This window comes from Sphaeramia orbicularis, chromosome 9 (assembly GCF_902148855.1).
Source record: "Sphaeramia orbicularis chromosome 9, fSphaOr1.1, whole genome shotgun sequence".
NCBI lineage: Eukaryota > Metazoa > Chordata > Actinopteri > Kurtiformes > Apogonidae > Sphaeramia > Sphaeramia orbicularis.
In genome coordinates this window covers 26,756,061-26,773,669 of record NC_043965.1, presented here as the reverse complement: position 1 = coordinate 26,773,669, position 17,609 = coordinate 26,756,061, and the positions used below count along the sequence as shown (strand labels likewise).

The 17,609-nt window shown below is 38.9% G+C and overlaps 1 protein-coding gene across 3 annotated transcripts; it reads left to right on the top strand.

Annotated features, from left to right (window-relative positions):
• Positions 1–6,089: 6,089 nt before the first annotated feature.
• Positions 6,090–17,322, top strand: plekha2 (pleckstrin homology domain containing A2). Of its 3 annotated transcripts, none has more exons than XM_030144274.1 (12): positions 6,090–6,497; positions 8,689–8,849; positions 8,979–9,035; positions 9,546–9,594; positions 9,745–9,842; positions 11,037–11,168; positions 12,332–12,421; positions 12,507–12,575; positions 12,691–12,761; positions 14,026–14,089; positions 15,535–15,612; positions 15,770–17,322. In XM_030144274.1, exons 2-12 carry the CDS (start codon positions 8,709–8,711, stop codon positions 16,211–16,213), a joined length of 1,293 nt encoding a protein of 430 aa, XP_030000134.1. In that variant the 5' UTR covers positions 6,090–6,497; positions 8,689–8,708; the 3' UTR covers positions 16,214–17,322. The 3 variants fall into 3 exon arrangements, with proteins under 3 accessions (XP_030000134.1, XP_030000136.1, XP_030000135.1); XM_030144276.1 differs by lacking the exon at positions 6,090–6,497 and adding an exon at positions 6,540–6,731; XM_030144275.1 differs by lacking the exon at positions 6,090–6,497 and adding an exon at positions 6,777–8,506.
• Positions 17,323–17,609: the final 287 nt, after the last annotated feature.

Genomic DNA, 17,609 nt, shown 5'->3' with positions numbered 1-17,609 from the left:
AATCCTTAATGCCCTCAGACACCTTCCCATCACTAAACCCCCTGCTCCTCCATCTCCAGTGTCCCCTCCATCAGAGACTCCTCAGCTTATCCACTCCTTCTGTGGACTCTTTGAAGACACACTGACCAGCTGCCATGAAGTCTGCCCTCGCTCTGCTGTTATTCATGTCTCTGGCTTGCCACAGTAAGTGTTTACAATATAGTTAAATACTTGGATAGATTCAGGAGTGTGGAAGGATGCAGTGAGTAATGAATTAGCTGCAGAGGATTTGTTAGGCCACAGCTGCCTGCTTTAATATTCTTTCAGGATAGATTAACTTTCTTGTATCTTAATAAAAGACCAGAACTACTGACTGGCTGGTGCATTGTATTCTGACTGTGAGGAAATTCCTTTTCTGAAGTCATATGAGAGATCAACAACATAAGCTATTCAAATCAAGTGGATTTCTCCAAAGACTGTTTTTGCCTAAGATCCCCTCTTTGTTCACTTAAACAGTGTTTCCTTGTTGAGGGCGCAGTAACAGTGTAGACAGAACCAGCGATTACATAAACCAAACATTGTTTTATTGAGCGTGTGAGCATGTAAATCAGATTTTCCTCTGCAGAAAAGTAGTTCTAGCATGACGTCAGCACATACAAGGACATTTACTATAAAAATGTGTGGAACAATTAACTGTATAAGGTTCAAATGATGTGTATCACAAGAAGAAAGTAGGCCTGAGATGTGTAAAAGACTGTGGTTCCTCTTCATGTCTATGTGTCAAGTGCTTGTGTGTGAATGGACCAAGCAATGAATGGACTGATGAGATTTTTGTTTATGTGCCTGTAGACGTACATGCTTAAGTCTCATGTCAGGGTCTCTCTCATGCTCTGTCTGCCAAGGCCACACCCTTAAATGTCACACATGTGTGGCGTCCAATGAAGACGACTGCAACAAACAGGGCTCCACCTCCTGTCCTCAGTACGCTGATGCCTGCTCCACCATCACAGGACCCAGTGAGTAAACAAGCACAAACATGTGCAACAAAAGCATGATTTGGTTGAATGTTTTTTTATGTGAAATACAGTAGAGGTCAGCATAACACTGACAACCCTCTGCATCAGTCAGATTGCAGTTTAAGGAAGTCAGACATGCCTAAAATAAAGGTCAATCTGTTTCCATTGACAAAGACGAAGCTTTAAACCCTCCAGAACCCATAGAGATATATTTTTTTTCTGAAGATAATAACATCAAAATTAAAAGTGGTGTGACAGTACGTAAACCCCCAGTCTCTCATTATTTGAGGTTGCTGGATGCAGTCCCAGCAGTTTATGATAACCACAGGCCCTTTTAAGCCTGTGTGGTTGTGTATGGAAGAGTATTGGTTATAATATGGGGACATGAAACTGCTTTTAGAGTCACATGTAAGGACTCAGCATCCTTTTGAGGACACAAGGCAGGCCCTCATAATGTAAATCATTACATTTTAGAGTTAAGACTTATTTTGAGGTTAGGGTTTGACATGTTATGGTTTTGTTTAAAGCTGTCTGCAGGAAATTATTGTAAGTCATTGTCATGTCCCCTAAACATATGGAAACAACAGCATGTGAGTGAGGAATAGAACAGAAAGAGTGTGGAGAAGTTCAGAGGGTTCATTGTCACAGCAAATTAACACAAGATTCAGTCACTTCAAACCTGTTAAACTGTGAACGTCCATCTTCTCTTGATCTCTTTCAGACACTGTCATGAAGTCGTGCACTTATAAAGCTTTCTGTGACAAAGCTCAAGGCAGCAGCTCTGGAGCCCAAATGGCATGTTGTTTTGGTGACAACTGTAACGGCCCCCATCGCAGCCACAGCCATGGGGCTCGAGGCAGTGTAGGGGCCCTGGCCTCCAGTCCTGTCCTGCTGATCACTACACTACTGCTGCGTACAGCCTTCAACTACCTCTAAACATCTCCATAGTTTCTTTTCTTTTTCTATTTTCTATTCTTCTCTGTTTTATTCATTAATTCCATTCATTCATTCTATTCTCATATGCTTCTCCTCTCCATCAGTGTGCATCTCATAAATACCCAGAGTTAAGAAAAAAAAAAAAAAAAAAAAAGGGGGAAGAAGTTTTCTATGACTCTCACGTGGAAGAAGTGTGATATAAAAATTTTTCATGGTTGTGATGATATGTCTGTCTCTTCATGCTCTTCAGTGGCTTCTTCTGTGTATTTTTATACTAACATCAGAAACTTGAACGGTGACTTCAGTAGTGGTAAAATCACTTTCAGGTGATGTGAAGTTGCAAAGCAGTCTGTGAGTCTGAAAGTGTTTGTGGTAATGAGTAGGTTTGTACAAAGTTTAGAACACCTACATATAGTTCTGGCATCGCCAGTGGGTCTCGGGTGTGGTGTAGTAGGTGGCAAAGGGCAGCTGTGTGTCTATGCTGCAGCATCCGCTTGACACATAGGACCACATTTGTTCCGCACATTTAATGTTGCTATGGTAACCACAAAATGACCTGCATTTTTCACACTACAAGGTTTGGAAAATGTTAAGAATAAGTGTACGCCACATGTTCAGTGTTTTTTTTCTACATGCAAATTTCTTTGAATAAAGATATGATCACACCCTTATTTTTGATTAAGTGTGTGTCTGTGTGTGGGTTTGTGCAGGTTACAACACTTTGCTGTACTTATTTGATAATCTCATGCATGAAAAGACAAAAGAGAAGAAGAAATTGCCACTTATTCCTGATGCAAAAGTAGATCTGTGAATGCACATGTGCACTAGAGAGAAGAGTACCACAGTTTGAGGTTTGCAGCACGAACACAGGGGTCTGTTGAAAATTCAGGACTGACTTTTGCAACTGTGATATTTGAATCCTGTGCGGTCGCCACAGGATATGAAATCAGTGAGGTAGGTCTCAGGCTGAATGCAGGTCATATGACGCACAACACTTCCCCTTATCGCAAAGACATAAATTTAACCAAAAAAAAGAAAAGGGAGAAAATTCATAATCAGAATGACAAAATTAAAGGGGAAAATCTCATGTTTCTGCAGTAGTGACACTTCAGCTCATTGAAAGGCATCGATACACTTCCAAACAGACTTTGTATGACACAAGTACTTTAGAATCAGCTCCTTACTACACAGTAAGTGTTGAAACCATGAGATCAGGTCAGTTTATCCTCTGAGATGTCTCTTTATTTCTCTGAGGAGTTTCACAGCAGGATTCACATTGTGGTCACCTTTGTCTTAAGACCTAGTGTGACTAAAATATTATGTTTAAGCCATATGATACAATATGAGGCTGTTGTTTTTTATTATTGGAGTTTCTATGTCACTGTATTTATGTGATGCTAAAGTTGCAAATTTGGAGATGGAAATTAAATAAAAACTATAGAAAAAGATCATCAACAATATTATCTTAAGTCTAAAAAGATGAGACAGTCATGTTCAATTTAGATAATACATAATATTAACACTTACATGACTCTTAAACAGACAATGCATGACAGCAGTAGCACCTCTGAGAGATAACATTGTCCTTTAAACAGGATTTGATTCTCTAATCTCTAATGTACATATTGTCTGAAGCTTTAAAACATATAGTTACTGTAAAAGATATGTTCTACTTTCCTCATAGGTGTCCATTTATGCTGTTGTGGTCACTTGTCATGACATTATTTCTATCTACAGCTCATTTGTTAATGGAAGACAGCTTTTCAGATCAACATTTTATATATTTCTGATGTAGTTGAACATAGACAGGAACTGATACACAACTGACCCATATTTGTCAGGTTTAACTGAAGTGGACCTATTTATTGACTATTATTACTGCTAAGTACATTACATTACATCACTTATAAAATATAGAATGATTGGTGAAGCTGGACTGTTTTTTTTGTGTGTGTATGTGTGGTAGATGGGAACTGGCTTTTATTGTGCTTGTTTATAGGACTATTGTTTATATTGTTTTTGTTGATTATCCTGTAAATATATTTTCTTTCTTTAAAAGCCCAACCAGGTACAGGGGCTGCAAATTGACTGAATGTTATATTATCTGTGCAAATGAATAAATTAAATAAAAAATTACATCAATTCACATTTACAATTAAAAGACTCCAACCATTGCACTGCTACCTGTGATGGTGATGGTGAAAAAACATGTAAAAACAAATAAAGTGGCATATTTACAGAAAGGTGAATGGTGTCTTGGAACAATTTTTCATGTTAGTCTTTAAGCCTTTATTGGGCAAGAGACTATTTTTGGTCATTTTCACATACATTACAGGAGAGTGACGGCAACAGTTGCAGTGAAAATAGTGAGGCAACAATCTCAGGTCTAATGTGGTCTACAGGGTCTGTAAGGTCCACCTCTGCATGAACAGTGAGTGGACCTGCATCAAAGGGATAACATGTACACTGCACAAAAAAGCCTACTTGTATTTTTTGGCCTAAAACAGTAGTTGAAGTTGGTAAAACTTGAAATACAAATCATTGACATTTAAGGCAATAATGTTAGTTAGCACTGTAAAGTAAGCTAGTTGTTTGTTCCAAGACAATTTGGTGACTTAGTACTTACATCTTTAAGTTGGGGCTCAGTTCTGCTAACTCTCATTTCTTTGTTGTGAAATGCGGGAAAACCAACTTTCCGAGTTGGCCTTTTCACTTGAAGTCTCATTGTAGCTGTGCTGCCTCGACCTGCAGTCCACACAGGTAAGTTTTAACCAACCTTTAATTAAATGAAGTTAAAATTATACAGGATTTTTATCCTGGGGAGTGTTGTGCAGTATGTTGCAGATTAAGGGAGAAGGCAACCGACAAAATTTCAACATTAAAACACAAGTAGCTTTTCAGTCATTAGCTAAAGCTAGCGGTGCTGCATCAGTTAGCCGCTAGCTTGCCCTAACCCTAAATCTCGGGCTTATGGACATTATTCAGTCTAACTCAGATCTAACCTTAACTTCAGCCCTAAACCTAGGATTAAACCACAGATGTAATCTAGATCTGTTAGAGAACAAGCAAGCCAAATAATTCATAAGGATTCACACACCAGAATAAGCAAGACCACAATGATGTTTCAAAATGGCCACTTCAAGAACAGGTGTTCTGTCTGATTACCCTTCAACAACATTGGTGGAAGAGCTGAAACACACCTGTGGAGGCTGACTGCTCTGGGAAACTTAAATTAAGAAACCGTGACAGAAGGGAAGGGTTGAGAATTTCTAAAAATCTAAGGAGAGTTACAGATCAGTTACAGTTAGCTTGACTTTTTCAAGGGGAGAAAGAAAATAAAATGCAAAAGGTTTGGGGACATAGAGCATCTAACTTGTTAGGAGAGTTAGCAGAAGTTAGGATGAAAAGTTATTACAATGTAAAATTATAAATTAGTGCAATGTATCATTGATAAAAATCAGAATTTGATAGCAAAACTTAAAATATTTAATTACCCAACTTAAAATTTTAATCGAAGTTTGTTGCCTTGAAATTTTGAGTTCACCCAACTTTTCTTATTTTGCAGTGTATGTTGACAGGTGTCTGGATCAGCACTTAAGTTGTTCTAATATTCTAGAAGTTATGTTCTAATGTTCCTACGACCTTGCATGTGTTTTTCTTGGATTTTTTTTTAGGTATACTTCTTGGATTTTTTTTTTTTTTTTTTTTTTTTTGCCACTTATGGGTAAGGAACCAAATATGGCAACTTCATTAAACATCATTTACCTTGATTTTCTACATAACAATTAAAGAAAATTTTTAATATTTAACAAGGGTAATAAAGTCTTTTGTTCTCAGTGTTCCCCAACAACACACTAAGGTTGAAATTTTTATTATAAAAGGTTAAATATGCTTCTTTTTTAAATGAATCTGCAGCCTTAAGTCTTAACACACTTTTCAGCAAATAATGAATTATGAAGCTTAACTGTGTCACTGCAGATCCATGGTCCCACTCTCCTCCATTATTGCTTTATTTTACAACCTGAGTTTGGCCCAGATCTCAAGTTTATGCCTGAGACAGTGAGAGATAACATATGGTAGAGAAGATAGCCTCTTGGACTCTTATGATGTAATTTATAAGGCTTAATATCCTCTGTAAGAACAGCTTAAAATGTCACAACAGAGTGGAGACAGAAGCCTAAGTTGCATCGCCCATCCTGTTGAAATGATCATGTTAAAGTGAGTAGAAGTGCAGCCTGTTGATCCTGTTGAGTTCCTTATAAGAGCTGCAGCTGAAGCAGGAGGAGGTCCCATGTGGAGCTGACAGGACGCATAGATCACATCCGGGGCTGGTTTATTCTAATAACGAAACGACCAACCCGGAAAAAAAGACAACTCTCCTGTAATCCGATCACACAAACAATCAGGCGAGAGTGTGAGAATCTGATGCACGATCGAAGCCGTTTGTAGAAGCTGTTAAAAAGTTTTTTTCGTGTCATGTTTGCGTGGGTCATAACCGAGTGTGTCCTGTCCGCTGCGTAGCCGTGCGGGGCGCTGGCTGTGGCGCACACTGACTCTCCACGGCGGGTGAGTTTACTGTGGCACTTTGAGACTGGCTAAGTGTGTGTGTTCGTGTGGATGGTACAGTAGGTGTGGCAGGTCGTTGGATCTGTTCTGTCAGTGCAGGTCATCGGAGCCAAACAAAAGTAATGTTTGTCTGACACTCCAGCTTTTCCTGCGTGTTAATACTCACACCTAAGATCATCAAACGTGGACTTAAGTTTGTTTCTGTCCTGTAAATAGAATCTGAAGCCTCATTGTGTAAGTTGAGCAATGAATAATGTATCCTGCAGTGTAAGGAAACATTAATTATTACTTTTGTGGCTTAAAAAAAGACTTAAACTGCTTTTTATCATCTTTAAACTGTTTGCAAACATCCCAGTCAATCTAGAGTAAAGTTGAAGTTGAGCACAAGTAAAGCAGATGTGTAAACTGAGTGTGGGTGGGTTTCACTTCACTGCCCTGGAAGTGGTAAAGGCAATGTCATGATGTCAGTGTTGTGATCTCCACACCGTTCTGTCTTTTTACACACAAACTGTGTTGAAACTAAAGTATAAGTTTACACAATCCAACTGCATTTCAAAGACACTGCCTGGAATCATCATTTAAAACAGAGTGACTTATATTCCATGATGGTGTTTTGCCAGTAGTGTCACAGCATCACCACTGCTTTTCTCTGTGTGGGTTAAACCAGATGTTTTCTGATACCCGGAACGGTTAGTGTGTGGAACACCAGTCTCAAAGCTGGTATCTCCATGACCTCTGTGGTATCATTTTCACTTTCCCGTTACACCCATAGTGTCTGCACAAACCGAGACATTTTGCATCTTTCACCTGTTTCAGTGTCAAAAAAAACAACAACCCAAATATCTGACGCATCAGAAGAATCTAATGTCTGAACGCAGTTTCAGAATGAGGCATTTTCCTAACCATCATGTTAAAAATAGTTCCACGGGGGTTCCAGCAGCACAGCTAAGATGCATCTGAATGTGTTGTTATTTCTGTTGTCACCTTGTATTTGTTTTGGTGATGGTAATGTTAATGTTTTTATGGGAATGTTGTCAACACCCATTTTTCAAAAGGTTTTAGACTAAGATAATGGGTAGTTCTGGCATAATTATGATTGCCTTTTGCATGAAGTTATATGGCATGAACAACGGTGTAAAGAACTTTTTGTCAAAAATTGTATCAAAGTATAAATTTGAGGTATCTGTACTTTTTACTCTATCACCATTATTAGCAACTTTACATAGCTAATAGTTACTTTGTAGATTCTTGTCATCACTATAAAATATAGGTCACTAAACAAATAGTGATGTATCACTGAAGATTTTGAAGAAAAAAAAAAAGATTTCTTTTTGCCCAAATCACCCATCTCTAGGTATTTTAACTCTTGTGTCGCTCATATTGCTACATTGTCACCAATCCCTTCAAGAGAATCACATGTACAGGAAAATTATATAGGCTAATATTTAATGTGAAAAATCTGCCTCGACTCCTTTTATTCTGTCCATAAGATGTATGTGTTTGTGATGCTGTTGAACACCCGTGCAGGAGCTGTAAATAAATCCCCCCAGCAACTAGAGGAGAATGAGATAAAATGGAGGTTTTACCATGCCAAAAACTCTCCTCACTCCCTTCTGAAGAATAAAAAAAACATTTATAGAAACCGTAAAAAACCAACTAAAGTGAAATGTCGTCAGCATACCTGTGTGTCTGTGCTGAATGACTGAGCTAAATTTTGTTGCTGACAAATGGGTCAGTCAGTAAGCAGCTCAGTGATTCACATGCATGGCATCATCTTAATGAATACATCTCAACAGCTAACCACCCCCCCACCCCCCTCGTTTTTTTTTCCCATTCCCTCCCCCCTCTCCTGCCCTCTCCTCTCTCTTCTCTGGCCAGTGGAAATGTGCGTGTGTGCAGATCTTGAGTGCAGTCTGTAATTTTTGGCTGTGGTGGAGGGCCTCAGCTCAGCCTCGGGCTTCAGGGTTTGCTGCTCAGCCTCAATCACGTCACATGAAAAACTGCTGAGTGCGAGCAAGTCTTTTTCTTCCTGTGTGTGTTTGTGTGTATTTGAGCACTAATGAAAGATGGTTTATCCTCCACATCTGCCCGTCTCTGCCTCTCTCTGTCCAATCTGTCTCTTGCCATTGGTTGTTCGCTAAACATTTTGCTCCTTGTCTGACCCGAGCCTCTGTCTGTTGGTGTGTCTCAGTGATATGTGATAGCAGCAGCATGCCGTATGTGGACCGGCTGAACCGTGTATGTGGCTTCCTGGACATTGAGGAGAAGGAGAACAGCTGCCGATTCCAGAGGCGATACTTCATCCTTGACACGCAGGAAAATGCTTTGCTGTGGTATATGGACAACCCTCAGGTGCTCCACGCATAAATGCATAACACAAACTTGTACAAATACCAAAAGGAAGTGAAATTGACCAATAGCAGGCATGTAACCTTGGACTCTGAGCCAATAATGGGTCTGTGTGTTTTTGTTTGCCTGCAGAACCTTCCTCGTGGAGCCAGCTTTGTTGGCAGCTTGAAATTAACCTACATCTCTAAGGTAAAACGTTCTTTTCCCCGTCTGGTTGTGACTAGATCTGATCAGCAGACAGATAATGTTCTGTGACATGTACATCTAAAAATGTATGCAGGAGGAATTCATAGACTGCACAATCAGAAACATGCAAATGGAATGCATGAGATGATCAATATGGAGTTATCTGTACTTGTAGTGTAGAGTGAAGGCAGACTTTGTGAAGACTTTGTGAAGTTTTCCAGATGTCAGTGCACTCGCTGAGCTAACCAGAGATAATGACATCTGGCTTCACTGCGCTGTAGTGCTGACAGTTCCTCTATGGACACTCTGAGTCAAATTGATGTCAGGGAATGAAAAATGTCTTCTCCTATTTTTTATCTCTAGTTTTCAGTTTCTGACAAAAAAGGTACATTTATGTAAAGATGTGTGTATATGATATGCATATATTTATGTTTTTTCACTTTCTTTTTTTATTGTAAATGTAAAACTGATGATAAAGGGTTTGTTAAAGGCTACTTTCTGTCTTCTGTTCAGGTGAATGAAGCTACAGCAAAGCAAAAACCCAAGACTGAGTTCTGCTTTGGTAAGTATGTCTGCTTTTTTGGCTGGAAGGAAACACTGAGTCATTCTTATGCAGCAGCACAAACAGTCCTAATTTTTATTTGCTCATGTGATTAAAATTACATAATATGGTTAGTGTTCATATTCATGAAATTAATTTCTTTTTCTGTAGTCATCAATGCAGTATCTCGGCGGTACTTCCTCCAAGCCAATGATGTGACTGACATGAGAGACTGGGTTGCTGCTCTCAACAAGGCCAGCAAGATCACCGTGAGTGTAAAAATCCACACCTGCATGTATCCATTGCATTTCAAGGAGGGGTTCAACAGTGATCGACAGGTTATAGGAGGAATCAGTCGTACTGTTGTGTGGTTAAAGTGGAGTAGCAGTTATCGATGAGGGATTCTTTTCCACCTGAGTGGAGGAAGCTGCAGTTTGTGGTTGTGTGACTGAACCCAGATTGGCCTGGGTGGTGGCATGTGGCCCACACGTACATTGCCTCTCACTTGGTATCAAAGGAAATTGTGAATGTGCAAGTTTATAACTGATAACACACATCACTGTGGTGGAGGTGTAAAAACAGTGTCACAAGTAAATTGTTTAGTTCATTTGCATATTTTTTGTGTGTTCAGTGAGATGCCCATGGCTTTGTTGACTGATGACATCCAGATGTCTCACGAAAGCAGATGCCAGAAAAGACTGTTTCTCTTCTTCTCTCACCTGCGCAGCAACACAGGAAGCAGCGCTGCTCACTCTTTCTTTCACTTCCCCTTGTAGAAAAGGCGGTTTCTGATGGCTTTTCTGTGCTGGGTTGGCCTCAATGAAACATGGTGTGAAAATATTTCACAAGCAGAATGGACCAAATTTAGAAAAGTAATAGACTCATGAAAGATATGAATGAATTAAAACTAGCATGGTTCCAATAAGACTCTTTTTGTGATATTTTTATGATATACCCATGTGGCTCTATGAAACGCCATTTCAGGTTTTGTTTTTGTTGGTACTTGCATGAAATTCGGCCCTGTTGACTGTCAGAATTTTTATCTGTTGTGCTATAATTATGGTTGTTTAATAAATTTACAGTTCATTTATTGTATTTATTATGAAGAGTTATTTCTTTGTTGCCATGATACAAAAGGGGTTAAATAATGACAATAAAACACTGCTATCAGGACTCCATCAAGTTATTTTAGTGATTTTAGTATTGACAGTTTTTCAGCTGTGCATCATGCAGTTCTGTCTTTTTTTTTTCTAAGCAAATTAAATGGACATCACTGTAAAAATAGACAATGAAAAGCCCATTAATGGTTTTTGATGCTTTCATGCAGATTGTGTTGTGGTGCAGAAATCCCAGTGGGGATTAAACCACTAACCCCTTGCAGTCAACAGCAAATTTTACCCACTGATCTGAGCTTCTTGGTGCTGATTCAGTTCAAGTTATCCCACCTATTTCTGTGCTGACAGGTTCCCAAGTCTGGACCTGCACCTCCCAGGACTGATGTGAGGGCAGTAATCACTGACACTCAGGCAGGGAGGAGGCAGCAGGCCTATAAGACAGAGATCATAGGTGGGGTGGTGGTGCACACTCCCATTCAGGTAAAGCAGACACACAGCTGAATGAAAAAGTTTGCCAACATTGTCTTTTTCTGTGTAAATATGACAAAATATGATCAGATTTTTAAACACATGAGGTTAAAGCATTAATCTTGTTCATTCATGTACTGGCTAAATGATCCAATGTAAAAAAAAAAAAAAAATCTGTGTTTGGCAAAAATATGTGAACTTTTATAATTATCATTTCATTTGAAAGAGATGTAGGAGAGTTTCTTATTTGTGTGAAAGCATGGACTTCACTATCCATGTTATCCAACTTCTGGAAAGCACAGATCTGTGAAAGCGTGTCATGGATTGAGAAAAGGAGATTTCTGAAGAACTTAGAAGAAGAGTTGGTCATAATCACTAAGATTAAAAGGGTTACAGAAGAATTTGGACTCCACCAATAGATTGTCAGACAGATGGTACACAAATGGAGAAGATTTAGCACCATTGTTAGCAGTTCATTGACAAAATGTACTAGTTCGAGATGAAACAATCCACCTCAGACTTTAAGAAAATAAAGTAAACTTTGAGGAGAACATTGAATAGCAATGGTCTACATAGTAGAGTTACAAGGAGGAAGCCTCTACTCCTGCTACAAAAGGACTAAATGTATGAACACCTTTAATGTTTTTACCTTGTTTGATTAATTATGTTCTCTTTCCAATCCAATCCAACTTTATTTGTAAAGCACTTTAAAACAACTGCAGTGGACCAAAGTGCTGTACAGAAGAAAAATTAAAACCAAAATAGAAGTATAAAATACAGAATAGATTGAAGACATAGAAACTGTACAAAAACAAACCAAAAAAAAGTGCTATTTATCTTTGTGTGGTTTTATTACTTGGATGAAAATTTAATCATGTTTTAGGCCATCTAGAAAAAGAAAATATGCTTAAGGTTTCACAAAGTTGCAAATGAAAATGGTAACTACTGTAATTTGAAGGGTGACGCTGATGACACCAATGGTTTTTGATTTAATGAACCTATTTCTGTTTTCAGCTTGTTTCTATGTGTTTTTGGCAAAACAAGAAGTAAAAATTCTGCCACGTTCCCAAAAACCCTGCAGTCTAATATGTAAATTGAGATATTTTGGATGTTGGTGATTATTCTGACCATGATGAATTTAATGATGATGAGGGTGGTGTTCGTGAATGTTTCAGAATGAGGGCGAAGATACAGAAGGGAGAGACAGGAAGGGCAACAGGCCGGGAGTACTGAGGTGTGGTTACTGTGTCAAACAGGGAAATGTGGTGAGTCGTCTGCTACATTTGATTAACTTTGTGTATGAATAAATCAGCATCATTTTGAGGCTACATTGTGGTGTGTGTTTTTCAGAGGAAAAGCTGGAAGAGGCGGTTTTTCACCCTGGATGATAATGCTGTTAGTTACTACAAGTCTGAGATGGTGAGGAGCCAGAGTTGACTGCATTTCCTTTGCTTCACTGGTACTTTTGTATGGCTATGGTCTGTTTCTGCCAATGTGTTTGTGTCATACCTTTGTGTTTACATATATGTCCCAGGACAAGGAGCCTCTTCGAGCTGTTCCACTGAGGGATATTCAGAAGGTCCACGAATGCCTCGTCAAGTCAGGGTGAGTCAAATGTGACTCACTCAAGACACATTCACTTAACTTTTTATTATTTTTTAATTTTCATATTTCCATCTGATTAGCAAACCTACTGTCATTGTAGCTGCTGATATATTTTAGTGGGATTTATTTTCAGAAAGACAGATAGATGGTTTTCTAATTCTTTGCTCAAGATGTTTTTATTGACAACTGAAGTCATATAAAGTGTCATACATTACAGAATGTGTCCACCCCCTCCAACAGGTACCGCTTTCCAATGGTACACCATCAGTATCCAAACAGGATCAGTTAATAGTAAGAACAATTACATGTGCATGTACATGTGCATGTGAATAAATCCAACAGTTAGAGAACGTACCCTATGGACCAAAGCTTTATCACAGCAACCTGGATCTGATTCCCTGCCCAGGTCAGGTGGTGCATGTCATCCCCCTCTCTCCCATTCCTTCCTGTATCTCTACACTGTCTCTAAAAAAAAACAAGTCATAGGTGATACACAGGACATAAGTATATTAATCATTACACAATATTACACAATACAATAGTTGATAAAGAAGATAAATATCCATAAATGAGTGTTAAAATGTACAGAGGTCAGATAAAATATACTATATAAGACTTGAATAAGTATATTATCTATAGCTGAGGGGAAATTGGTTGATAGGTGCTTCACTGGGTCAAAAAACGCAGACTTTAAATGTATCACAGCATCCGGTGCTCATCAAGGACAGGCATGAAAAACAAAGGGGCTAAAAGTACTGTTGAAAAAAGCCACTGACCATCAACGTTCAAAAACAGCCAGAAATGAGTCCGAGACACTCTCTTTGTACCCTCTGTCCTCTTTCCTGCTGTTGTATTTTTGTACTACTTACTTTTTGAATATTAATGATTAAGATTTTTTACAAGGGTACTTTTTGTTTATGTACAGCCAGGGTTCTTTATTTATATGTAAGTAAAAAAAAAAAAGCCTCCGTACAGCGTATGTTTCTGAGGTCCTCCAGTCTCCAGGTTTCTGATCTGTATTTTAAACTGAGTTTCTTCTTCCATTTGGGAAGTATGAATTGTGTTACTGAAATAGATGCAACAGCTGTGAAATTGTTTCCCTAACTAATAAGATGTTTATCTTGTGGCACGACTTCAAACACCCATAGGAATGAGCTTTGTTTTATCTGTGTATTGTTTTTCTTTTTTTTTTAGAACTTCATCCTGAAATAGTCATCTGAGTAAAGACATTCTGAAGTGTTTCTGCTCTTTTTGTGTCCATCAGGGACCTGTTGCTGAGAGACAACCTGTTTGAGATCATCACCAGCTCCCGAACCTTCTACATTCAGGTAGACTTTTTTCTTTCCTAAGAGACACAGTTTAAGAGCAGAGCAGGTGTATCTGTTGTTATGTTTTGACATAAATGCTCTGCTGCTGATGTGTGGCGCTGACTCTTTTTTAAGAGCATGAAAAGTTTGTTTTTGTGAAAATGGGCACTGCCATCTGTTACCATAACAACAAAAACATCCTGTTCCTTCCCCTGGGAGAACAGCTGACTGAAATGGTACTGGTCGGATCAGATAGGAAGTAAGACAGCAAGCTTGAAGATGTATATTTTTGTGCTGGAAAAAAAGGAAGCATGACAAACATTGAGTAAACTTCAAAAAAACCGACAAACAAAAATAGATTAAACAACTCACGGCTGTAGCGGTAGAAAGAATCATAATTTAGAATTAAACTTAAATTTAAAACCTTCATATATAATGTTTCCGTATTTAAACTAGTAGTTTTCTCCAATGTTTAAATTCAGAGAAGTCCATAATTTTCTTTCATGTAAAAACACACTTAATTTACTCTCTTTTGGAAAGTGTCCGTGGTGTCATACTGATACAAATGTTACTTCATTGAATGAAATAAAATACTGTATAAGTAAATGTACCCTTCAAACATGAATTCTGCTTGAGCTATTTGATAGATTTTCATTGGCAGCGCAGTTAGTAAAAACCCATGATCCCATTTGAGTTCACTTCAGTCTTGTTTTGCTACTGTTTTGATTAAGTGACACCTAGTGGCAGAAATGAAAACATTTGTTTGACATTGTGTAGTTTTATTTTAATAATCAACCAACATATTGTACATATCAGCACTAATATATCTGTACTAAGCAAATATTTGCCATCCTGATGTATTGGCTCATAAAGCATGGAAAGAACTAAACAAATATTTGTTGTTTCTTAAACAAGACTAGATTGATTCGATTAATCTTTTGATAACTCATTTTTATATTGTAGGGCTGTGTAATGGCAAGAATGGGGCAACACAACATATGTCACAATGACTGAGTTATATTTAAATGCATTGCAATACTCTGAACAGGTACAATTTTAAGTCAAATTTTAGTAAAAGTGCCAGAGTTTAAAGAGCAACACCATCATTTCCTCAGAAGTCAATCAGTCATCTTCTGAACCACTTTATCCTCAAGAGGGTTGCGGGGATGCTGGAGCCTATCCCAGCTACCTATGGGCAATTGTAGCTTAACCAATTAACCTATTAGTGCATGTCTTTGGATGGTGGCAAGAAGCCTGAGTCATTTGCTCAGAAGTCCCTGACTTTAACATTTAGTCAAACTGCTGAAGATGGATTGCAACACTGCCTTCTCACAGCGTTGTAATCCAGACAGCTGCATTATCTTTTCATGTAAACTATGATCAGAGATGTTTAGAACTGATACAGTATCATAAAACGTAACATCATTACACTCAAGTGTACTGATTGTTTCTTAAACCATATTTAGACAGACTCTCCAGAGGAGATGCATGGCTGGATTAGGGACATCGAGATGAAGATCCAGGACTTCAGAGGTCCCTCTAAGGTAACTTTTATTCCATTTTTTTTTATCTTAACAAAATATGGAAAAACAAAAAAACAAGATAACTAATTATATTCTTTGCTCCATATCAAGACAACAGTAACGAAAAGGGAAAATGAAAAGGTTTGTGAAAATGTATGTTTTTCTTTTCTTACTGAAGTCCTTTAAGCGTGCGTCCTCCCTGTATCGGAGTCAAGCGGCCGTAGCATCCCGCACTCAACAGGGAGATGAGCGCAGACCCCCTTTGATGAAATCCTGTTCTGTGGCCCCGGGCTGGCAGCCGTGGACGCCCGTGCCCCCATGTGAAGCCTCTATCCTGGATGGAGACGAGGATGATAGTCCTTTCAGCCCCGTTCCCACCTTACCTTCCCTCTCCTCATCCTCCACCTCTTCCTCCACTTCCTCATCCTCCAATTCGCTCTCGACACCGGCCCCTTGCCCTAACGCTCCTCCAGTAGCTTCCTCCAGCGGACTGGGGATTGTCACAGCGTCAGGAGACGTGGCAAGCGAGCGGCGGAGGCACCGTTCTCAGCCTCAGCCCCACACCGGCTGCAGCTTCCCCTTCAGCCTGGACGACGATAGCATCCGCACAACAGACGTCTAGTTCAGTGAGGTCTGCAGGCTCCTGTGTGGACATAAGTGTTGGTACCTGCTTTAAAATGAATGTGACTGTTTATATTAAGTATTCCCTGCTATTGAAGTAACACTGTGACCATCTGCCCCAGTGCCATGAGCTGTGATTGGCCCCCCCATCCCACTGGGGAGTTTGGGGTAACTGATCTTGTAGCTGTGTTTATAAAGGATAAATGGAGACAGAAGGGTGCAGTGTTAGTTGCTCACAAGACTGTGAAAACATGGTGTGTATTTTAGTACAACTTCCTCTAGAAACTTGAATAATCGTGTTTGTAATTGTTCTTGCAGATTTGGCACATGCTTCAAACCTTTCCTCATGCACTTGGCTTCCATCATCAACATGTCTGTTAAGTATTCATAGACAAGTATTTAAAGGCATTTGGTCACTTAGGCATACCCACAACTTTTATATTCAAGCTTATGTTTACTAAAAGCTTTTAATTGATATAATCCGTTTGGTTTATGTAGAACCCAGCACAGTTTTCCTTTTTATTTTCACATTAAGTGGAAGCCTGACATAACATTATCCTCATCAATATTTAACAAGCATTTTATTACTACATTCTTATCAGGTGTCCGGGGGAAAGTGTCCTGTATGTCCCATCTCATAAAAGAGGTGCACATTGCTTTTATAGGCTACCATAATAATACTGCTGTGTTTAGATGGTACTTAATGAAGAATGTTCTGCCAACATCGAAGTACAGCTGATCGGCTAGTTCACACATTTGTAAATGTGATTTTCCTGTTGCAGCGTTATGTGGGAAATGTGCCACTACTTCTGGTAATTTAAATGTAATTTCGCACTTTGCTATTCTTATTTTTACTTGTTTTAATTGTTATAGTTGTTTGTTCTGTGTTTAACAGCATTCACACACATTGCAGCTTCCTCTGAGATGCTTCAGATACTTTGTGTTGTTACACAAGTAGTCACAGTTCCATCCCCGCTCAGGTTTGCCTCAAAACTTCACTGATGTGGTACCACGCTTCATACTCATTCCTGTTTAATGAAGTGCGCACTTGACTGCCTGCTTATAATGTTCATTGTCTTCCTTGTATATTAAATATTGCTTTTTATTTTTGCTGTGGTCTATCTTTGATTAGCTTGTGTCAGTTTAACACTATGCCATCTAGTGCCGTGTCAGGCATCTTGACCAAAGTAAATATGAAGTTGGTGAAGTGATGGCAGGAATACTTTCAACTCTCACCATTTTTTCTCCCCTAAAGGGCATTAATGACCAAGTGCCAGGCGTGCAGAGGTTTGGGGCCAACATATTTGACCTTTAACACTGTCACCTTAAACATGCTGACACACACAGGCACATACATACACAGTGTAGTGCCCAGAGGTTTTGTTAAGTGAAGTGTT

Excerpts from the sequence above, each read along its gene's own strand:
- plekha2 (XM_030144274.1), top strand. The coding sequence starts at position 8,709 with ATGCCGTATGTGGACCGGCTGAACCGTGTATGTGGCTTCCTGGACATT. Across the intron at positions 9,843-11,036 it reads ACAAGGCCAGCAAGATCACC|GTTCCCAAGTCTGGACCTGC; the intron begins GTGAGTGTAAAA and ends CTGTGCTGACAG. Across the intron at positions 12,576-12,690 it reads GTTACTACAAGTCTGAGATG|GACAAGGAGCCTCTTCGAGC; the intron begins GTGAGGAGCCAG and ends TATATGTCCCAG.